This window comes from Dama dama, chromosome 9 (genome assembly GCF_033118175.1).
Source record: "Dama dama isolate Ldn47 chromosome 9, ASM3311817v1, whole genome shotgun sequence".
In the NCBI taxonomy this organism is placed as follows: domain Eukaryota; kingdom Metazoa; phylum Chordata; class Mammalia; order Artiodactyla; family Cervidae; genus Dama; species Dama dama.
This window is the reverse complement of record NC_083689.1, coordinates 52971028-52995575: the sequence shown is the minus strand read 5'-3', so window position 1 is coordinate 52995575 and position 24548 is coordinate 52971028. Positions and strand designations below refer to the sequence as shown.

Below are 24548 nucleotides of genomic sequence, written 5' to 3'. Positions count from 1 at the left end.
CGCATGCCCCTAGAGTGGAAGCACTGAGTCTTAATCACAGGACTTCTGGTGCAGTGCCACCTTTAGTTTCTTTCTGATGATTCTTCCGCGAAGAAGAAGCTGTTGGGAAATCAGAGACGAAACTTCCAAGTTCTGTTTCTCTCTGACTTAGAAGGAAACTGGACCCGCAAGTATCTCACACCGGCGGAAGGATACTGCGCTAAACAAGCGCCAGGAGGTTCGCTCAGGTAGACGCTAGGGGGCGGGACTTAACAGAAGCGAGGGGGCGGGGCTAACAACTCCGAGTGCGGGAAAGCAGTGGGACGCCGGTCGGCTCTTCTGGGAGGCGACAATTGGGTGAGGAGGCAAGTGACATAATAGCCGCGCGCTCACGGGTTCTGACGGTAGCCGTCGCGTCTGCGTACGGGAAGCTGGTTGCCGCTGCGGCCGCCTGGAATTGTGGGGATTGTGTCTGCCCCTGGGCTGCCGGGCGGGAAGCCGAAGGTAGGGGCAGTAAGGCCGCCCGGCCCTGGGCCTGGGCTGGAGGCTCAGGGCGCTGCCCCGGTCTCTACCCTCTAGCAGCCCTGGCGCCTTCCCAGCACTGTACGGGGTCCCTACACATCCCACCAGTGTCTCTGAAGCGGGACGTGTAAGTGGGCTCTGGACTCCTCACTAGTTTCTTGCCTCTCAGCCCAAGGCTGCCTTCCCTATCTTTCCCACTCAAAACGTCTCCAGGATACCTCCTTGAATGCCGGGAGACGAGGCAGTGGGGGTCCGAAGACAGGCTTTTGGCTTTTCACTTGTTTTAGTTTCCTTCCCTATTCTCTTCTCCCGGTCTCAGTTTCTTCATTTGTCCAGATGCTCCAGGGTTGACATTTTGGTGTCTCTTTACCATATGGAATTGAACGCTACCCACGTTGTATTTCCACTTCTATCTTGTGTTTTCCTTTGCCCTAGGTAGATGAAATACTTGCCTGTAAAGTTGGAGTTAGAGACTTCGGTGTGTTTCAAATTACCAGCATGCGTATCCCTGGTGTGTTTCAAATCACTCAGAGGGTTGTGTTTATCTCTGGGCATTATTTTCAGGCATTTTGGATAAATTGAGGCATGGGTACTTGCAGTTCTCCCCAGGTGGTTCTGATTCAGGTGGTCCCGAAATCCTCGCTTTGAAATTATCTGCTACAGAAAGCAATAGAAAATAATTTGAACTATGAGCCACATGTGGGAAAAACAAGGTAATCAGGAAATGCCCATCACCTGCGAGGTTAGTGGGGGTAGGGGGGTTCCTTTGCACTAGAGGAGCTAGAGGGCTGTTTGATACCTTAAAATAACTTAAAATATATGATTTATATGTAAGATTCGTTTTTAAAATATTTTAAAATACTTGGCCTCGAATTCAAGTCCAGCTGGCTTTCTGACCTAAATAAAACAAAACAGCAAGCTGTTTTTGGGGATTTAGGAAGTTAGATTAAACCTAGACTAGGTAAGCTTAAAAGGAATGAATCTTTCATGTTTGCCAAGAGAATAAATTGATATTTATAAACACAATGTTTGTTTAGACAGTGTGAAAGATGTGTTTTGTATCTGTGTCTTTTTAGCTCTCAACACACCCAAGTTTCTTTTCTGATAAAATTATAGCCAGATGTGGAGATTGGATAGAATTTTGATGGGAGCTAGGACAGGAGGATATCAGAATTTATATTTGTGTGGAATGAATCAGGACTTGGTCTGTGGCTTCAGTTGAGAACTTGGTCCTTGGGCTTTTTTCTAAATGGAATTAAAAATTGTTTTACTTATTTTTGACTGTGCTTGGTTTTCATTGCTGCATGGGCTTTCCCTCTAGTTATGGAGAGTGGGGGCTGCTTTCTAGTTGTGGTGCGCTGGCTTCTCATTGCTGTGGCTTTTCTTGTTGTGGAGCAGGGACTCTAGGGGCTTGGACTTCAGTAGTTAGGGCACGTGGGGCTGGAACACAGCCTCGGTAGTTACGGTGCACTTGGGCTTAGTTGCCCTGCAGCAGGTAATCTTGGACCAGGGATGGAACTCATATCTCCTCCACTAGCCGGTGGATTCTTTACCACTGAGCCACTATGGAAGCCTGGCCCTTGGGTTTTTAAGCTGTTGCTGTATCAGACTTATTTTTACCTTTCTTTTGGGTGTTTAGTGGATTTAACCTGCAGATTAATACATGTGCTGTATGGATAAAATTGACAACAGACAAGACTTACTGCCCCCATTTTACAGGTGGTGGGAATGGGTAGTATGTGAGTAAAGATGTGGTAGCCCAGGAATGAGTTTTGTCCTCTGATTCCTGCTCTTTTCCTCTTTCCTGATGTCTTTGAATGCCAGCTATTACTTTTCTGCAGAAGCCAATTTTGAACCCTGGTGTGTTTTCGTTGACAGGAGAAAAGCGTAATTAAAAAACTGCAAAGTAACAAAATGGTTTTAAAATAAGTGTGCCGGAACTTAATTCTCAGTGAGTATTGTTCTCTTTTAGAATGGCATGTGTAAGTGGTGGCGGTTGAGGGTGGCATCCTGATAATGGCCTTTTGTTTTTTTCTTTTTTGCCTCCATACTCAGCTTGTGGGATCTTAGTTTCCCAACCAGGAATCAAACCTGCATTGGAAGTGTAGAGTCTTAATCACTGGACCTCCAGGGAAGTTCCATTAAAAAAAAAAAATTTTTTTTTATATGGGCTTTCTACAAAATAGTTTTGAAAACCCATCTTGAAATTGTTAGAGATGTTTTTGAACCATATGAGAGATCAGTTTCATTAATACATGACACCATACAGTTGCTGCTGTTCTTTTTTTTTTTTTTAAACTACAAATGGCATGGTTAGGCAGCCTGTCACGTGACCACACATGGATTGACAGTTCATTTGAAGTGGACCTAGTGGTAATGTGAGGTTTTTTTCTTTTTGGGTGGGGATGAGCATGTTGCATGGCTTGTGGGATCTTAGTTCCTCACGAGGGATTGAACCTGGACCCTTGGCCGTGAAAGCATGGAGTCCTCACCACTGGACTGTTAGGGAATTCCCTGAACGTGAGTTTTGATTCTGAGTCTATCACTTATTACCAGTATGACCTCTAACAAGTTATTTCACTTCTAAGGCTTGGTTTTCCAGTGGATAAAAATGGGAATAATACTTTGAAGAGTGGTTAAATGAGGTAGTACATACGAAGCTTTTGGGACAGGAATGCAGTAACTGTTTCCACCCTCAATAAAGAGTTGCTATTAATGAAAATATTCAAAAAGACAAGAGAGTTTGTAAAGGCAAATTGTACCTTTTCCCCAATAGGTGGATGCCTTCTAATTGTCATTTCATTATGTTTGTAGATTCATGCTCTGACCTTCTCATCCTGCCTCCTGTGTTCTTTTTTCATTCATTTTCTATCCTTTGCTGAGTGACGCTGTGCTGTGGAAGCTGTCTGCCAGTCTCTTGGAGTAAGCCTCTTTTCACGAGTGCTAATCTGAACGTTCTTACAATGCCAGCCCCTTGGTTGTGGATTCCTGGGGATTTTTCTGTGGGGCCTCAGCTGGTGTTTGGATCACGCTGTGTAGCACAGTCATCTCTAACTCCTAGATTTGGAGTCAGTTTGGAGACATGTCCTTGTGAGCTAATCTTTTCTCTTTCTGAGTGACGATGAATGCTTTATCCTTCTCTGAGTCGGCTTTAAGTTGCAAGTCTTAGTCTTCTGCAACATAGAGCTTCTTATTTTAATTATATGTGGTGTAAGGAAGGAATATTCTGCCCTTTTCTTCATTTACTTCCACCAAGTGTTTTACTACCAAGTAGGAAAGGAGGATAGCTGGTTGTCATTCGGGTGAGGCTGTGGATGACCCCTGATGACCAGCTTCAACAATAGTTGAATTTGTCTTTGGAATAAAAGCCTCATAAAAGAGGGAAGCTACTCAGAACACATGTGAAGAACCTGCCAGAATTTTCCTGATTTGTGAAGAGTTTATACCTGGCATCCTCACTTGTGCAATTTTCTACCTTGGAGACAGAATCCAGGAGCAACTGAACCATATTTAGCCCAGACTGATGGACAAGGGTGTGGTTGTTAGCTGGTCATGTCTGCCCTCATTCTCCTAATAGTGTCCTAGGAACAGTTTGAGGCCTTGAGAAGTAACTTAGTCCATTATGGGCTGCTATAATAGAACACTGTAGATTGAGTGGTTTAAGTAACACACACTTATTTCCTGTAGTTCTGGAGGTTGGAAGTGAAAGATTAGGTGCCAATATGATCAGGTTCTTGTGGAAACTGGGTTGTCCCTTTGGACATCTAATGGGATGTCTCTGAACCTTTTGTTCATTAGCACCTTTTGAGACATTTTTTCCTCTAATTGCCTCTCTGCCTCCAATCAATGGAATTTTAATACAACAGATATACTTTGTATCTGTTTATGTACTGTGGCCCTTTGGGCCACAAACTGTTTTAACATCTAAGATTTTTTTTCTTCCTCAGGAATCAGTTTTCACCCCTTGGAGGGTGATTTTGCCCTCATTGAGAATGCATGGTCTTATCCTATATTGTCTCACAAATATAGTCATCAAGGCTCATTTTTTTAACTTTTTATTTTTTATTGGAATATAGCCAATTAACGTAGAAGGCAGTGGCAACCCTCTTCAGTACTTTTGCCTGGAAAAATCCCATGGACGGAGGAGCCTGGTAGGCTGCAGTCCATGGGGTCGCTAAGGGTTGGACACGACTGAGCAACTTCACTTTCACTTTTCACTTTCATGCATTGGAGAAGGAAATGGCAACCCACTCCAGTGTTCTTGGCTGGAGAATCCCAGGGATGGGGGAGCCTGGTGGGCTGCTGTCTATGGGGTCTCACAGAGTCAGATGACTGAAGTGACTTAGCAACATTTTATTTTTTGCTTATTGCTATTCTTAATAATTCAGAGCAAAAGTTGTTTGTCCCTTTCTGAAGTTATTCTGTACTGTCTGCTTCAAAGCCTAACGATGTTAAGGGAGTTGGAGAAGAAATGGAATATGAGTGGAGGTAGGAGGGATATTTTTATCTGGACTTCTCCAAATAGGCTGGAATTGAGTTTATTCTTTACTGTTTTTATTTTCTTCCAAATCTTGAGTTTTCAGGTACTGCATTTGCCATTTGTTTCTCTAGTGCCTCCTTGGCCTTTATTTATCACAGCTGAGCGCAGATGTTCTTGGACTGAAATTTGGGTAGTGTCTGTTCAGCCCATGTCACATGTCAAATTCACAGAGAAATGGGAAGGGGTACGTTTCTGAGGTCTGCTTGCTGGCTATGTCTTGATTGAAAGCATTCTTGATTATGTCTTTTAATTACCACTTACTGTCATCATAGGTAGAAGAACCATCACAGGTAGCAGTCAATGAATCGATCCATGTCTTGCCACTTCCCTTCTGCAAGTTGTCTGCCCTTTCTGTCTTGTGAGAGAGAGGAGTTCTAGAAACTGGAAGATGAGAAATGCATCCCAAAGGTCTGGTGAGGGAGGCTGATGCCAGTGGACTTTTAAATGGACATTTCTTTACATTTGTGAATAGTTTCATGCTTATACCTCTTATCTTTGTGAGGCTCCCAAGGAGGTAGCATCCATCTGACCAAACTGTGGAAAACTAGCAGGCTTCAGTTCAGAGGAAGAAACAAAGTAGGACAATCAATACAAACATTGACTGATCATGCTTTGAATCCAGGGAGTAGTAGACATTGGAAGCATAAGAGGCCAACTCCTTAGCAAGGAGTTTAATATTGATTTTGTGACCCTCTCTATGTCATACTCATGGGATTTGATTTCGATTATAGGCAGTCTAAATTCACGTTATTTCTGTGCTGGAAGAGATCATCCTAGGAGGTCTTTATATCAATTTCATTGCAAACATCAGGACTGAGTCTGGTTCAAATTCAAGGGATGGCTCTTTGTGGTTCCTTGGGTGAGTAAAGAGTCAGAAGGTACCCTTCTAGTTCTGTCACCACCCAGTGCTTCAGTTTTACTTTTTATGGGTTCCTGTTTTACTGGTGAAATGAGCTTCAGGCATGTGAAATGGGCCATATACCTTTTTTAGGGCCACCAGCATATTAGTGGCAGAGCTGAGACTCAAGCCAGAGGGCTTGCAGAAGATGGCCATAGAAGTTGTTGGAATTATTTAGAGCCTTGTAAAGATGCTAGATGTAGTTAAAAATCCCTATGGAAGGAGAAGGCCCTGCCTCCATTGACTGCCTTGTTCATTATCTTACAACTCTCACAGGTGAGGTTTTTGGGTGTCATGCCGATTTTTCTCCTACTTATAAGTATTTCCTTTTGCTCTTACCCCAAAGGAAATAGATTTGAAGTTTCCACTTTCTTTAGAAACAGTAAAGTAGTGCCCAGGCCAGACTGCTGTGTGTTCTATAAAGAATGGAGCCAGTGAAGCAGTGGACCTTATTTTGTGACCCAGGCAAACCTGTAAAAACATTTCTAAAAGAAAAAGTACAGGAATGGATGGTATGTCACAGTGGTTTAAAACCACTCAGGGGTCCAGTGTTCATAACAGCATTATATACAGTAGCCAAGACATGGAAGCAACCTAAGTGTCCCAATAATAGATGAATGAATAAAGTAGAAGTGGTATATATACACAATGGAATACTACTCAGCCATAAAAAAGAATTAAATAATGACATTTGCAGCAACATGGATGGATCTAGAGATTATCACACTAAATAAAGGAAACCAGATAAAGACAAATACCATATAATATCACCTATATGTGGAATCTAAAAGAAGTGTTACAAATGAACTTATTTACAAAATGGAAACCAGAAATAGAAAATAAATTTATGTTTACCAAAGGGGAAAGGGGGGGAGGGATAAATTAGTTTGGAATTAACAGGTACACACTACTGTATATAAAATAGATGAACAACAAGGACCTACTGTATAGCACAGGGATCTATATTCAATATCTTGTAATAGCCTATTAATCTAATTGAGGGACTTCCCTGGCTGTCCATTGGTTAAGACTGTGCTTTCACTGCAGGGGGGTTTGGGTTCTATCCCTGGTTGGGGAACTAAGATGTTGCATGCCATGCATATATATACAACATATATTCTTTGTGCTTAGTCTCTCAGTCATTCCCGACTCTTGGTGATCCCATGGACTGTAGCCCACCAGGCTCCTCTGTCCATGGGGATTCTCCAGGCAAGAATACTGGAGTGTGTTGCCATGCCCTCCTCCAGGGGATCTTCCCAATCCAGGGATCAAACTCAGGTCTCCCACATTGCAGGCGGAATCTTTATCTGAGCCACCAGGGAAGCCCATATTCTTTATATATATATATCTTTATAGTATATATATATTCTTTATATATACTCTAATATATATAAATTATATATATTATATAAACTATATATAAAGCACATATATATAATAAAGAATATATATACACTTTATAGTATATATATTCTTTATACTACAAAGAATATGTATAATGAATATACTTTATATGTTATATTTATATGTATAATATAAATATATATTCTTTATATGTATGTATATTCTTTATCTGAATCACTGCTATACACCTGAAACTAACACAGCATTGTAAATGAACTATTGTTGTTGCTTGTTTAGTCACTAAGTAGTGTCTGACTCTTTGCGACTCCATGGATTTCTGCATGCCAGGCTTCCCTGTCCTTCACTATCTCCCAGAGTTTGCTCAGTTTCATGTCCATTGAGTCAGTGATGCTGTCTATTTCATCCTCTGATGCCCTCTTCTCCTTTTGCCTTCAGTCTTTCCCAGGACCAGGGTCTTTTCCAGTGAGTCAACTCTTTGCATCAGGTGGCCAAAGTTTTTCCAGTGAATATTCAGGGTTGATTTCTTTAGGATTGACTGATTTGATCTTGCTGTCCAAGGGACTCTCAGGAGTCTACTCCAGCACCGCAATTCAAAAGCATCAATCCTTAAGCACTCAGCCTTCTTTATGTCCCAACTGTCACATCCGTACATGACAACTAGAAAAACCATAGCTTTGACTAGACAGACTTTTGTTGGCAAAATGATGTCCCTGCTTTTTAATATGCTGTCTGGGTTTGTTATAGCTTTTCTTCCAAGGAGCAAGTGTCTTTTAATTTCTTGGCTGCAGTCATCGTAAGCAGTGATTTTGGAACCCAAGAAAATAATATGTCACTGCTTCCACTTTTTCCCCTTCTATTGGCCATGAATTAGTGGGACTGGACGCCATGATCTTAGTTTTTTGAATACTGAGTTTTAAGCCAGCTTTTTCACTGTCCTCTTTGACCCTCATCAAGAAGCTCTTTAGTTCCTCTTCACTTTCTGCAGTTAGAGTGGTATCATTTGCATATCTGAGGTTGCTGATATTTCTCCTGGCATTCTTGATTCTAGTTTGTGATTCATCCAGCCTGGCATTTCACATGATGTGCTCTGCATGTAAGTTAAGTAAACAGGGTGACAGTATACAGCCTTGTCATATTCCTTTCTCAGTTTTGAACCAGTCAGTAGTTCCATGTAAGGTTCTAACTTTTGCTTCTTGACCTGCATACAGGTTTCTCAGTCTGGTATTCCCACCTCTTTAAGAATTTTCCACAGTTTTTTTGGATCCACACAGTCAAAGGCTTTAGCGTAGTTAATGAAGCAGAAGTAGATATTTTTCTGCAATTCTCTTGCTTTTTCTATGATCCAGCGGATGCTGGCCATTTGATCTCTGGTTCCTCTGCCTTTTCTAAATCCAGCTTGTACACCTGGAGGTTCTTGGTTCACATACTGCTGAAGCCTAACTTGAAGGATTTTGAGCATTACCTTGCTAGCATGTGAAATGAGCACAATTATACAGTAATTTGAACATCCTTTGGCATTGCCTTTCTTTGGAATTGGAATGAAAACTGACCTTTTCCAGTCCTGTGGCCAGTGCTGTTTTCTGAATTTGCTGACATACTGAGTGCAGCACTTTAACAGCATCTTTTAGGATTTGAAGTATCTCAGCTGGAATTCTATCACCTCCACTATCTTTGTTTGTAGTAATGCTTTCTAAGGCCCACTTGACTTTACACTCCAGAATGTCTGGCTCTAGGTGAGGGACCATACTATTGTGGTTATCCAGGTCATTAAGACCTTTTTATTTATTTATTTATTTATTTTATTTTTTCATTTATTTTTATTAGTTGGAGGCTAATTACTTTACAATGTTGTAGTGGTTTATGTCATACATTGACATGAATTAGCCATGGCATTAAGACCTTTTTAATGTAGTTTTTCTGTATATTCTTGCCATGTCTTCTTAATCTCTTCTGCTTCTGTTAGGTCCTTCCCATTTCTGTCTTTTATTATGACCGTCCTTGCATGAAATGTTCCCTTGATAGCTCCAGTTTTCTTGAAGAGATCTCTAGTCTTTCCCATTCAATTGTTTTCCTCTGCTTCTTTGCATTGTTCATTTAAGGCCTTCTTATCTCTCCTTGCTATTCTCTGGAACTCTGCATTCAGTTGGGTTTATCTTTCCCTTTCTCCCTCGCTTTTCACTTCTCTTCTTTCGTCAGCTATTTGTAAAGCCTCTTCAGTCAGCCCTTCACAGATCACAGTGTTATCATGGTGAAGGGACTTGCATAATTCAATGAAACTATATGATATGCTGTGCAGGGCCACCCAAGATGGACAGGTCATAGTGGAGAGTTCTGACAAAACGTAATCTTCTGGAGGCAGGAATGGCAAAACCAATCCAGTATTCTTGCTGAGAGAACCTCATAAACAGTATGAAAAAGCAAAGATATATGACACCAGAAGATGACCTCCCCCAGCCCAGGTCAGAAGGTGTCCAGTATGCTACTGGGGATCTACAATTGAAAAAAAGCCCCACTCATGGATCAGCTCATTTGCTTTCTTAATCTTCTTTTGTTAGATTTCAGATTGTTAACAAGATGCTTACTTTCTCTAAGCCTTGATTTCATGATCTGTATGATGGGAATAGTAATAGTTACTTTTGTAGCTGTCTTGAGAATTGAGAATTGTAGAAAGTGCATTCACTGGCACAGTGTAAGTGCTCTGTATATTATTATCAATAATAACAGCAACAACAGTTTCCAGTTCCTGACCTGGTTAGAGGGTAAATTATGCTGACGGTTCAAGTGTGATCTTAACCATCACATCATTGTCTTTGTTGGCTGGTTTATTATTCCTGTCAGTCACATTGATCATGCTTATGCTAAATAACTAAAAGTTGTGAACAGCAAAGGACTTTGCAGCTTCTTTGCCACCTCCATCCTTATTTGGCTTAGTTCTCACCTTTTTGAGGCTCTCTCTACTGGCTACCCCAGTCAAGGGGCATATGACATGGTGATTTTAATGAAGCAGGGCTGGCTGGTCCAGAGCCTGCCTACAGCCCTCTGAGACAGTGTGTTCTCCTTGTCTCTGGCCTTCTGCTTTTCACCCAGACATGAAGCAGTTAGCTCATTAAGGGAACTTTGACTTCTGTCATGGCTTTTTTCTGATTTGTATGCCCATTTCTGGCCTTGTGTGAGGTCAGAGAGGCATAGTCAATTACACTGACCCGGATTTTGTGCTCAAGTTGGCTCTCTCTTGCTTTGAGATTTGCAACTGGTTCAGTGTAGCAGTGGGAGTGGAAGTGGGGAAAAGCCCATGAAGCTATTAACCAGCCCCGCCCCCATTTTATTGATTTCAAGCTGAGTTTTAAAAAATTCTGACATCATAGCTATTGCCTGTGCCTTACTTCTGAATGAAACAAATAGGATTAAACCTCATTATTTAGGGGCAAGACCAGTCTGCATAGGTAGAAAAACAGAAATCAAGGAGTGTTTTCATGAATTGCTGTATGGCAAAAACTATCACAATATTGTAAAGTAATTATCCTCCAATTAAAGCAAATAAATAATCCTGACTACCACACACACACACAAAATGTTTTCAGAGATGCCATTGTCTTAAAATTGGGGCAGGCTTCTGCTCTGCCTTTCTCATCCTGTCTTACTGCTTCCTCTGTTTCCTGAACTGCATCTGAGTGTTTTTTCCTAAACTTTTTATTTTGTATTGAGGTATAGCTGATTAACAATGTTGTGATAGATTCAGGTGAACAACGGAGGTATTCAGCCATACATATATGTGTATCCATTTTCCGCCATGCACCTGGGTCTTTATAGGAGTCTCCTCTTACCTCCTCCTTTGGCTCTCTCCAGGACATTGTGTACCACTGCTCTTAGGGTCTTCCTAAATACATTTCTGATGGGAGAACACTCATGTTTAGAAGATTTCAGTGGCACCTACTGGCTGCTAAATAAATTCCCTATGTATCAGTTTTCCTGGTGTTCATGCCCATCACAGTGTATCCCTGTCCTACCACTTTAATTATATCCTCTGTCATTACATACGAGTACTGTTTGCTCCTGATACACTGATCCATGTGGTCCTCTAAGCATTCTGCATTTTTGTCTCAGCCAGTTCTTTTGTCTGGAGTACTCTCTCCTTAGTTTCCTACTTTATTCTGCAGATCCACCTTCTTCAGTGGGCCTTGCCTAATAGCTCCTCATCTGTATCTCCATAGCAACACTTTGATTATAGAGTTCAGCATACTTTATCCTGGTTTGCTGTTTTGTCTCTTATTGTATGAGCTTCCCAAAGACATGGGCACACTTCATTTTGTCTCCAGTATAATGCTGTGTAACATGGACACTATAAATGCTTATTGTGTGAGTGAAGACATGAATGCCTGAGAAATGATTAGCAGTTCTGTTCAAATCCCAGTTCTTTCCAGAAACATTCCTTGATCCCTAATCACAGTGAGTCTGGCACATTCAACTCTCAGAGCCCTTTGTGTCTGAAACAGTCTGATTCTTTAGAGTCAGTCTTCCCACCTTGATTAGAAATTCTTGGAGAGCACAAATTGCATCCCTTATTTTTCTTTGTGTACCCAGCCCCCAGCACAATTCCTGACATACATAGCGTGTTTAATACATGATTTTGAATCCAAGAGTCCAGCCATTTGGTCAGTCGCTGTGCCTACCAGTTGATCAGCCTTCTGTCACTCACTGACCAGGGGTCTCCAACTCAGAGATGTTCCCGGGCCAAGTTGGAAACAATGTGAGGCAACAAGCAATGTTGGGCTGTCGAATTGGAGTGCGTATGTGCTCTGTGGGGAGCAGCTACTTCTCAGTCCATTCTTGCCACAGGTGAGTACTGCTTTAGTGGCCTCCTCATCTCATATTACAAGAGAAGCTATAAAGTCAGATTCTAATGTGGTATCTGCAAGGGCTACCAAAGTGCATGTGTGGTCCAGATTTGACCTATTCCCTATCCTTTTGTGGCCTTTGGATTGAGGCTGAAATTTCCCAGCCACAAATTTTCTTTGTGGAAGAAGAAAGGGAGGGGAGGGCATAAACTGAGGGAGCTTTCCAGGGAGTTTTGGTGAAAGCCTAGCTTTGAGAGTATCCTGTAATTTTCTCTGGGTAGTGACTTACTGTCTTGGGCTGAGTGCTATAGCGACCATGTATGATCTGGGCTTCATCCTCTTGTATTCTGTCCCCAGAAAAATGGTGTCCTAGGAACTTGCTTGATTTTTGCTCTTTTTGTCCAGCCTCAGCTGAGACAGGTTTGATGGTGGTTCTTGCCTCTGTCGACTTCTAAGGGCCTGGTGGTCAGGCTTGTACAGAGACCATTCCTGTTAAAGGCTTCCCTGGGAAGGAATTCTGGATGAGCAAGTACAACCAAAAGTGAAATATACTGAACAAAATCAATGCCTAAATGTCAGCCAAGGGGCAAAGCAGTATAATAGCCGGAAGGAAATCTGTACCTCTGTGGAACCTCTTGCAGGGCCATATCGTATCCCCTGGCTGTCCTGTTTTTTGCATAGTCTCTAAGGGCACCTGACAGTGCTTACTGCTTGGTATTACTTTTGGGTCTGAAAGTGTTGCCACCAGTGGTCTCCCCATCTGTGGCAGAAAGTAGGTGATGGAATATCTGGAAGAATACGTGGGAAACTGAAAAGAGTGGTTGTCTTTGGTGAGAGCCCCTGCATGGCTGGAGAATGGGAGAAGAGGGAGGCTGACTTTTCATTGTGTACTTTTGCATGCTTTCTTTGATTTGAACTGTGCACATATATTGTTATTTTTTAATGTACCTGAGCAAACCCAAGTGTGAGCTCCTTTTCAGATTCTCTGTTGTCACTTTCTTCCTGAAGCATGTGTTTCTCTGTGAACACCTGGACCCAGTCACTGTAGATTGTCTCTCAGAGGTGGCAGCTTCACCTCTCTGCTCTTCAGAAGTCTTTTAGGGTTTTTCACTTAGAGGCTTTAGAATGACAGTCAGGCCTAAAGTATGTTCAACATTTTACTATTTTTAAAGGGTTTTCAGATAACATTATTTTATCTGATCCTTAAAACATTCCTGCTTTCTAGAGGTGAAAAATTGAGGTTTGGAGAGTCTAAGTGACTTACTTGGGGCCATACAGCTGGTCAGGATAGAGCTGTGGCTGATCTGGGTAGCCATACTTCACATTCGTGCACCTTGCTCTAAGTTCTTACGGCAGTGAAGTTGTCTTCTCTTTTTGGAATTCCCTTAGTGGTTTCCAGAGATGTTTCAATTAGGGCCGGGGTGGAGCTGTGGTGTTTTCTCTTTGCTCTTTCTAGTCTTTCCCTCTTCAGGACTCTCAGTTACACAGACCTGTCTTTTCTATGAAAAAAGGGGTCAGAAGTAGGTTTCTGCATTTTCTGTGTAGGGTAAATTAAGGCTCTATAGGGGCAGTACTTTTTAGGGAAGCTTGAATTGACAGTCTGGTTTCCTATTCTTCGCTGAATATTATTGCTGCTATTAGGCAGAGGGCTGTATTTCCAGGTTACAAATCTTTTTAGCAAAGAAGTAAATGTGGAATAGAATTGGAAGGACCCATGTAGTCCTTGGATATAATTTAGTGCTTCACATCCCAGAGAGAGTAAACATTGTAAAGTGTGCAAGATGGGTTTGGATTAATATCCTGACAACATATGGTTTGTCATGTAGGGCACTCCTGGGAGACCCTCCTCACTGTACATAGCCTGCCTTTGCCGGGTGGCCCCTTCCCACAGGTCTTCCCAGCAGCTGTCACGCACCTGGGTAAATTGTCAGCTTCCCTAAGCACTGAAAAAAATTTTTTTAGCTGATGAAATCCCTCATACAGGAGGCAAAATAAACAGACAACCCTGAGAGACAGTGTGTTCTAGTACTTCTTAGTTTCCCCTGAGTTTGTCCAGGGTATTCACTTCCTTTAGAAACACTGGCTGATCATCACCACTTGGCTCTTCAGAATACAATATTGAAAGTTATCTTACCCTTTCCACTCTGTTTCCCCTGGTGTCATGGTGTGGAGAGTCTCTGGAAGCTCCAGAGAGGCAGTGAGCACCATGGAAGGAAGTCTCAACTGTTCCTAAGCATTAAGCAGAAATCTTTGACATTTTACTTTTTCTATTCTTACTTAAATCAGAATCAGGTTGCCATCAAAGAGGATTCTGTGCATTAATGACACCACTCAGAGTGGGAGAGGCCCCTTGTACCTCCTTTGCAGTATCTGAAGAGAACTTATTGGGGGCATGCAGAGATCATGCTCAGATAATCTTTTCCTCACCTAGCCCTAACCTGTGCTGTGCCAAAGAGAGTTGTCATAGAGATATATACCAGCTGATGGCTTAGTCAAGGCCTCACTGGTTGGCAGCTTTGTAGGTCTGGAAACAGCTAGTTCATCCAGGTTTAAGTCCCAGTGGGGTCTTAAAGCATGTGAAATTCTTAAGCATATGAAATTCATGAGACCATCGAGCTACAGTCCCAGTTAACTAATTAAGAAACATGATTACCAAGTTGATTTGTGAGGACAGGTAGGAGCATTGTCTCCACTACAGGAAAGGTGAGCTGGGAGCCAAGTCAGCTCTGGAGGAAGTCAAGGTGAAGTATGGTGGAAAGCTCTTGTCTATAGATCGATATACCCCAATTCAAACCATATACTAGCTGTGAGACATCTGAGATGAGTTATTTAACCTCTGCTCCTATTTCTTCACTTGTAACCAACCTCCGGCGGCCACCCACACTCCCGCCCCGCCCCCCTCCCCGAGAATTCCCCTGGATTTTCAGATATGTATGTAGTAAGCACTCAGTAAAAACTGTCTTATTTATTTCCCTGTCTCATTCCCTCTGCTCTTCTTTCCTTCCAGCCTTCTTCTTCTAGGGCTATATCTATATTCTGACCAAAATACACTTGTCAGTCTGTTAGGGCACCAGGGATGCGTTGGAGAGAGATTCACTTTCATTCTCTAGCTTCCCTTTTATGTATCCTTTGCAGATCAGTCTTTCTTTTACCACAGGTTACAGTAGGAACAACTAGATTCTAACTGTTCTGTCTGTTTCAACCTAATAAGTCTTTCTGGTTACCATTGAATCTATAGTTCTTTGCCAGGCACCCACTATGGGTTAGGTACTGCTTGGCCATGAGAATATAGTGGTGAGTGAGACAGAAACACCTTTCCAAATCCCCTCCTCAGATGGGTTACTTCTGTGGTTGACTGGTCTTGTGCGTTTTTTTTTGTTGCTTCATCCTAATTTCCTTTTGAGAGAGCAGTCTTCTCCCTCGACCTAGGAGACAGTGCCCCTTTGTGTTGCCTGGGCCTTGCCTGCTGGCTTGCTTGCTCCTAAGTGATGCGAGTAGCAAGCTGAGGCTGAAGGAGAAAGCCCTGTGGGCTATTACTGCCTCGGCCACACATGTCCCAAAGGCTTGCGCTTGGCACTCTTGAATGTTCCTTTTCTCCCTGCACACAGATTATAGTGTTCATGTGTAATTTAAATTCAAATAACCTTCCGCGTCCTCTCCTCCTCAAAAAAAAAAAAAAAAAAAAAGAGAGCCCTGTGTATTACAGGTTAGAGAAAAAAGAGGGGCAGCCTGGGTCTCCTGGTTGGGTTTGTTATGTCATGTTTTTTGTGCAGCCTGGCTATGGGTTGCCTTTTTTTTAAATATGGCTAATATGTAATTCAGGCATACTGATATTCTGCAGTCATAGAATCTCACATTTTTCTCTACCTTGTTTGTCATATATAGTGTGACATATAGTCATATATATATATACACACACACACACACGGTGTGTTAGGGGCTTTGACTGACAGCTGACAGGAAGTGGAATTTGGTTCTTCACTTTGGACTATACGCTGCATCCTGGCCCTTAGTGGTTCCTGCATAAAGAAAGAAAGAATGCCCAGTAGCCAGCTTGATGGACTTCTTAGCTTCAGAATATGGGCCTGAAGATAGCTCTCTGTTCCGTCTTCCTCTTTCTGTTGCCAATTTACCAGCAGTTGCCAGGAAGTGTATACAGGGAGCAGGCAGAATGGCTCTCTGGGAACCCTTTATTTGAGAGCCCCCAGTGGAGAAGTGCATTTTCCTCTCCTCCTCCTCTTGCTGTGGTGTGTAGCATTGTGACTTGGTACTGCTTGTCCCTCTGCAATCCTGAGGCCTGTTTGTGACTCCTCTGGCCCTGTAGGGGTTTTCAGCAATAAATTGCTTACTGCTTGATGTTTCCCCCAAACTCCATCACCTTCCCAGGAGTGGGGGAGTGTGTCAACAATTAGGGACCTAGCAGAGTCTCTGTTTCTGACACTGTGACCCCTGGAAATATAGTGGTTGAGCCCACATGAGCCATGCTTCCCACTGCTTCTGGTGTTGGGCATTTGCTGCAGTCGGATTTAGCTTTAAGAATCATGCTAGAGGCTTGCTTGGAAAGAAGGAGCACTGAATAATTATTGCTTATGTACCAGTTAAACCTATCAGCCAACAGATGTCAAGTGCAGGAAAAAAGTGCAGTAATGTTATTATAATGGCATAATAGTTATCATAATAATCAGCTGGCATAGCATTTGATAAGAGGCAGATCCTTTAGTGAGTGCAAGGGAAGGGTTAACCTTCAACTATAGCACAATGAATTGGTGCTTAACCTTGTAAGAGATGCCTTGTTGATGCAAGTGATTCAGGTACTGGTTTGTTCCCCCCTCTCTCAATAGCTAGAGGAGCTATGGAAACTTCATCTGGGGTTGTCTGCCCTGCAGGTACTGTCTTTATCATAGTGTGATGGAGCATACACCATCCTTTTGTTTTAAGTTTTATCATCCTAGCACCCAGCAGCAATGGGTTTATTCCTATAGATTCATTTGGGATTTTCAGAAAATCCAGCCTCATTTTCTTAGCTACAGTTGACGAACTCTACTCCCTGCAGTGAACTGTGTTCCGTACCTACGGGTGGTGGTGTACCTCTTTTATGTGTCTGTACTAATTGTGGTGGGTTGTGCTTGCAGAAGACGGCCTCTCCTCACCCAGAGAGCTTTCTGGAGCTGCATTCCCACATGGTTAGGAAGGTGGTGGTGAAGGGGTGAGGAGCAGAATTGGGCTCATAGATGACCCACAAAGGCAACACTGGGGTAGGAGAAAAGAGTGTTCAGATTCAGGCAGACCTGGGTTTGCTCTTGACCTTGCCACTCACTAGCTGTTGGAGAAGTTATTTAACTTCCCTGAGCCTACTGCGATGAGTCTTCGTGCTCATCTGTGTCTCATTTGTTCTTCACTAAGAGCCCTGTCTCTGAAGTAACTATCACTATGCCTGCCACTAAGTAGAGCTCAGTGAATGCTTCTGCTTCCTTCACCTCACTCCCACCTGCCTATCCTAAAGAGTAGAAGGGCAGGGACAAGACCCTCCTGCTTCCAAAGGGAATTTTGGCCACAACTGGAGATTAATAGGTGAGTTTCTTCAGGCCATGGTTTTGCTTCTCTGAACCACAGCCTGTAGACCTCCTTTGGAGCTGACTCATCGGGAAGACTTTTGATATTTAATGTTTGGGTGCATCTCTGCTTTATCAGGGGAGTAAAACATGGGGTTTAAAAATCACTTCGGGGAACAGTATCCTTACTCCTGCCTCAGTTCCCTACCGCTGTGCTCCTTTCCCCTCTTTTCGTTTGTGTGGGTCACTTGGGAGCACTGCCTGCCTTGGGAAATGCTTGTTTCTTACAGAAGCTGCTTGTTCAGTCTCTTTACTGGGTAAAAGTTATTGTATGTCTTTTTTGGCTGCATCATACGGCACGGAGGATCTTAGTTCCCTGAGGGAGGATCAAACCTGTGCCTCCAGCAGAGGAAGCGTGGAATTTTAATCACTGGACCACCAGAGAAGTCCCAGGGTTATTGTATTTCTATATGCCTGGGCCTTTGCTGTGGACTTTTATTTTGGAAGCCTGGAGTACTCAGACAAGGTGATATCTTTTTAGACTATTTTTGGCTGTAGGCCAGCTTATCACTATGGCTACCACTCATTTCGAGAAAGGCAGGATACAGAAAGTAACTTTTGGAAGAAATTTGGGAAAGAGGATGGGGAAGGGGAAGAATAGTTTGTTTTAAGGTCACAAGAGGAGAATAGCTTCTCTAAGCAGAACCATTTTGTTTTGGACAGAGCTTCATTTTCCTTCTCTCTGAATTTTTCTTTCAGTCAATAGACACATTAATAGCCTCTGTTACATTCTAGACACTGTGGTTATCCCTTTTATATACTTGTCACCAAGTCAGATACAGTTCCTGTTCAGAGTGTTGATGAATATAGACATTAATCAAATTATAATCTCATACATAAATGTGAAATTATGGTTATAATAAGTGTGTGGAAAGAAAGGAATGTGATACCATGAGAATATTTGACAGAGATTTGACTTGATCCTGGGTTTAAGAGGGTATCAGGGAAAGCTTCGTTAAGGGAGTGATTTTTGAGTTGTGAAGAACAAACGGATGTTTACTAAGTGAAGTGACGTGAGGTTGAAGGGCATTTCTGGCTGAGGGCCTAACTTTTACAAAGCCTCCTGGGGGCACGGTGGGGAGGAAAGAAACGTGACTTCTGTGGGGAGCTGAAACAAAATGTGGCCAGAGCACAGAGAGTGAGAGGAGATAGGCACAGGGTCAGGTTGGAGGGGGTGGCAAGGACAGGCCTGTTCAGCATGGTAAGGCATTTTGATTGTACTAGAAGAGCTGGGAGACCTTTGGAGGGTTGTTAGTTGTGGTGGTGAGATGATTGAATTTGAAGTATGAACAGATCACTCAGTTAGATGGTACATTAGGTGCATTTTGATGAGAGTGAGATTGAAGATTAGAGAAGGAACATTACTATAATGGGTTACTTTTTTTCCTTCAGTCAACTGAATGGTAATGTTGATATCGACCCCATGACATGTTGCCTTATTCCTCCTGAGTCAAGTCCTCTCTTAGTGCCTACCGTCAGTGTGTTGTTGGGGCCACCTGGTCATTCAGCAGACGTGGTGGCTCAGAGTGTTGGCATTTGGCATTTTGTCAACTTCCCAAAAAAAGACCTGGAGGTTTCATGCCTGTCACTTGTTAACATGTGACAGCAACAACACACTGTGTAACCTGTTGACTTGCCATCTCTCTGTTGGCTGTCACTAGCTGGGCAAGGGCTACGCCTTTCACCTTGGACCGCTTAAGCCACTGACATGGGTACCTTCCTGAAATGTGATGTGCCAAGTTAACAAAGCCAGCGCCTGCGGTTTGTGTACTGCTCATTTCTGGTTGATGTCGGTGAGTACATGTTCTCTCTTGGCAGCAGCCAGCGTCTGGAGGGCTGGAAATGGGTTGTCATCCTTCTTTCCACTGTGTCGCCAAGAAGGCTGAGATGCAGGAGGGACCCATGGTACACAGGAGCCTGGGTCAGTGTCACTTGCTGTCAGACCAAGTGTTAGACGCCTGGTAGGTGGTTCCAGACCCTAGATCAGAGCCTGTCCTCAGCAGTACTGTGGCCTTGGACACTGCTCCTCACTTACTCAGCTGGAAGGCCATGCTGCATATAGTGGTTAGGAGCGTGACACTTGGAATTGAGCAGACTTTAGCTGGACTCTCTGCTTAACTACTTAAAAGTTGTGTGATCTTGGACAAGTTACTTCACTTCCCTGACCCATAGTTTTCTTACCTCTAACTGGGAGATAATAATAGATTTCCACCTCACGGGGGAGTTGTGAAGTATCAGTGAGAATATATGAAAGGTGGTTAGCTTCTTCACAGCTTAAATGATGAATGAACAGTGGTTATGATTGTTGTTATGGTTTATTTGACTCATTTTGTTAGTTTTGCATGTCTGGTATATGCTGGCCTCCTTGCTGAGTGTGGCATAAAGATGTCCTGCCTTTGAGGTACTCAGTTTTGTGGTAACTTTTTCTGCTATTTGTCACCTTCTATGTGGTCATGCTTCAGTAAAACAGAGTCTCCTGGAGAGGATCCCGGTCAGATGCCCTCTTGGTGTTGCTTTGTCTTCCTGTGGCCCTCTTCCTCCTCCTGCGGTCCCTGGCCTCCAACATGCCTTGACTCCTGTTTGCTCCTGGCTTGGGGGTGGGAGCGATCTGCTCTTGGTGAGGTGTAGCCCTGCTTCTTGCTGGGACTGTACCATCTGGAGCAGCCATCTCTTTCTGTTGCCTTGTGAGTTTCCATTTCTGGTAGTGAACACATCCTTGGGCCCTTTTGTTTATTTCTTAAAACAGTCTTTTGTTGCTGCTCCTCTTCTTTGTGAAATGCCGTGTAAAGTGGTTGACATAAAAGATACCATGAAAAATAACCTGGGTTGTATTTTCTGTAAAGGTTTGTTCAGTACCAAATTGGGTAAAATAAAATACTCCCCAGTGGTCTTGGGGTTGGGGAGGGGAATGATCTTTGTAATGGGATTGTATTTGGTGGAGGTGTTGGGGAAAGTTAATTTGATTTATTTGATTCCTGCGGGGGTGGAAGTGAGGGTAAGGGAAGGTCAGAGCCTTTCACATTCTCTGAATTGGAGCCTTTATTGGCTGAGGAGGTGAGATACGTTGGTCTAGAGTGTCTAGAGCTGGAGTGCAGGCCCCGACCTGTGCCCGTGCTTTCTTCCTCACTCATGGTAGTAGGGGTTGCCACAATGAATTTGTATGCCCCTTCATTCACTCATCATTTAGTAAGCTGCATGCACTGTGTTCTGTAGGAAGAAAGAGAATTCCACTTCTGCTAATTGATAGTTCTTTGTCCCTGCCCTAGTACTTCTGTGACAGTTTCCTCATCTGAATAAAGTATACTGATATCCACCTGCTGGGACAGTTAGGATGAAATGAGATAATGTGTATCATTGCCTGATGTGTGGTAGGTGTCCAGTGAGTGATGAGCATTTTAGTACCTTCAGAGAACTCAAATCCCATCAAGTAGAGAAGCCATAGATGAGACCATAGGTTCTGAGAAAGGCTGGCCAAGGGCACAGACCAGTGAGAATAGATTTGGTTTGCTAGGAAGGTTCCTGGGGAAGATACTTAGAGTCAGGCCCCAATCTGTGTTCCTCATTGGGGAATATGAGAAACTGCTTCAGTTTGAAGTGAGTGAAGCAATAGTCAGAAGGTTTGTGTGGTTACCTGAAAGAACTGTTGTCTTTCCCCCTACTCCCCTACCCCCAAACAGAAAGGGGTTGGAATCATTAGAGCAAAGTGGCTGGGGGCCCTGACTCTTTCTAGTCAGATTGACCTGGGTTCCAGCCATGGCTCTGTTTTGTACATGCTGTATGGTTTTGGGCAAGTCATTTCCCCCTCTGAACTTTGGTGCCCTCATCTATGAAATGGAAATGACAATATCTACTCGGTGTTGGTTGAGGATTGAATAAAAATAATGCATGTAAAGCAGTTAGCAAAGTGCCCTTGACATAGTACATATTCAGTGACTTGTATATCTCTTGGGAAATGAAACTCTTCAGAATTTCTGGGGCCAGGTAAAATTTTTTGTAAAGTCAGTCTATATCCTGGAATAAGTTACCGGCTTTCCGCAGTAAGTTCTGAAGGAGAACGTAGTTCCCCTACCTTCAGTTTCTGTTGGCTTACCATCATACTGAGAATAATGTCCAAACTCCCTACCCTACTTATTGGTCTTTACCGAGCAGATCTCCCTCTGCCTGGATTGGCAGCCACATTTCCTGCGTTCTCCCCCTCACACTCTGTGTTCTGGCCATTCTAACATTTCTGCTCCTCACGTAGAGGATCTTTCCTCCCTTTGTACCCTCTGGCTGAAATACTCTTCCCTCATGTTCTCTCCATTGACTCCTTGTCATTCAGGTCTCAGTTCTGCTGTTACTTATGAGAGAGGCCCTTCCATTTGTCTGGTATTAAGTAACTTCTCACATCATGGTAACACAGGTATTGAATATTTTTCTCGTTTTCTTCTTGTTGACTGTCTGTTTTCCCTCCACCAGAATGTAAGTTTGTTGTTGCTGTTGTTCAGTCGCTCAGTTGTGTCCGACTCTGAGACTCCATGGACAGTAGCACGCCAGGCTTTCCTGTCCTTGACCATCTTCTGGAGCTTGCTCAAACTCATGTCCGTTGAGTCAGTGGTGCTATCCAACCATCTGGTCCTCTGTCATCCCCTTCTCCTCCTGCCTTCAATCTTTCTCAGAATCAGGGTCCTTTCTTTTTTTTTTTTTTTCAGGGTCCTTTCTAATGAGCCGGCTCTTCGCGTGAGGTGGCCAAAGTATTGGAGCTTCAGTTTCAGCATCAGTCCTTCTAATGAATATTCGGGATTGATTTCCTTTAGGATGGACTGGTTGGATCTCCTTGCAGTCCAAGGGACTCTCAAGAGTCTTCTCCAACATTTCAAAAGCATCAGTTCTTCGGCACTCAGCTTTCTTTATAGTCCAACTCTCACATCCATACATGACTACTGGAAAAACCATAGCTTTGACTATATGGACCTTTGTGAGCAAAGTAATGTGTCTGCTTTTTAATACACTGTCTAGGTTGGTCATAGCTTTTCTTCCATGGAGCAAGCATCTTTTAATTTCATGGCTGCAGTCACCATCTGCAGTGATTTTGGAACCCAAGAAAATAAAGTCTGTCATTGTTTCCATTGTTTTCCCATCTGTTTGTCATGAAGTAATGGGACTAGATGCCTTGATCTTCGTTTTTTGAATGTAGAGTTTTAAGCCAGCTTTTTCACTCTCTTCTTTCACCGTCATCAAGAGGCTCTTTAGTTCCTCTTCACTTTCTGCCATAAGGGAGGTGTCATCTGCATATCTGAGGTTGTTGATATTTCTCCCAGCAATCTGGATTCCTGCTTATGCTTTATCCCTCCCAGCATTTCGCATTATGTACTCTGGATATAAGTTAAATAAGCAGGGTGACAAGATACACTCTTGACATTCTCCTTTCCCAGTTTTGAACTAGTCTGTTGTTCCATGTCCAGTTCTAACTGTTGCTTCTTGACCTGCATACTGGTTTCTCAGGAGGCAGGTAAAGTGGTCTGATAGTCCCATCTCTTTCAGAATTTTCCATGGTTTGTTATGATCCACACTCTCAGAAGCTTTAGTGTAGTCAATGAAGCAGATGTTTTTCTGGAATTTTCTTGTTTTTTCTATCATCCAGGGAATGTTGGCAATTTGACCTCTGGTTCCTCTGCCTTTTCTAAATCCAGCTTGAACATCTGGAAGTTCTAGGTTCACGTACTGTTGAAGCCTGGCTTGGAGAATTTTGAGCATTATTTTGCTAGCATGTGAAATGAGTGTAATTGTGTGGTAGTTTGAACATTCTTTGGCATTGCCCTTCTTTGGGATTGGAATGAAAACTGACCTTTTCCCATCCTCTGGCCACTGCTGTTTTCCAAATTTGCTGGCATATTGCGTGCAACACTTTTACAGCATTGTCTTTTAGGATTTGAAATAGGTTGGCTGGAATTCCATCACCTCCACTAGCTTTGTTCGTAGTGATGCTTCCTAAGGCCCCCTTGACTTTACACTCCAGGATGTCTGGTTCTTGGTGAGTGATCACACCATTGTGGTTATCTGGGTCATTAAGATCTTTTTTGTATAGTTCTTCATGTATTCTTACCACCTCTTCTAAATCTCTTCTGCTTCTGTTAGGTCCATACCATTTCTGTTGTTTATTGTGTCCATCTTTGCCTGAAATGTTCCCTTGGTATCTCTAACTTTCTTGAAGAGATCTCTAGTCTTTCCCATTCTGTTGTTTTCTTCTATTTCTTTGCACTGATCACTGAGGAAGGCTTTCTTATCTCTCCATGCTTTTCTTTGGAACTCTGCATTCAGATGAGAACAGCTGCTGTCAGTCATGTGCACAGTTGTGTTTCCAGTGGTAAGAACAGTTCCTGGCATATAGTAATAGATGATCAAACAGCATTTATTGAACGAATGAGCTTGTGAATGAGAATGGATTTTGTTATTACGCTGACTGGGTACACAGGTGCTCATGTTTATACCGCTTGGTTTCCAAAGTAAATGTAATCAAGGTGATTTTCTTTCTTGTTCATTACTTATTAAGTGTCTTCCCACTTCCCCTCAACCATTAATTGGAACCTTCTAGAGGGAGGCTATTTTTCTCTGGCTTCATTTTATGTGGCTTTGTTTCTTCCTGGCATTTTGTTATTGGAAAGAGGAGTTTGTAGTTATTGGGCTTTGGGCATTGATTTTTAGGTTTTCTGTTATAAGGAAGCAGGCTTTAGTGCATTTGCTTGGAATAAAGACAAACACAGAAGCTCGCCAGAATGGTGAATTTATCTCACTCTGATTTTCTACTGACAATTTTT

At 42.8% G+C, this 24548-nt stretch overlaps 1 protein-coding gene across 8 annotated transcripts in view; it reads left to right on the top strand.

The window, feature by feature from the left end:
- The first annotated feature begins 267 nt into the window (after window positions 1–267).
- The window catches only part of SIL1 (SIL1 nucleotide exchange factor), a 234737-nt gene continuing 210456 nt past the window's right edge, over window positions 268–24548 (top strand). The window contains exons 1-2 of one of the 8 annotated variants that reach the window (XM_061151418.1): window positions 507–628; window positions 2380–2452. Coding sequence is in view for 2 of the 8 variants with exons in the window: in XM_061151411.1 (XP_061007394.1) it covers window positions 12025–12140 (116 nt within the window). In the remaining 6 variants the exon portion in view is untranslated. The other 7 variants (XM_061151411.1, XM_061151417.1, XM_061151419.1 and 4 more) reach the window with 7 other exon arrangements.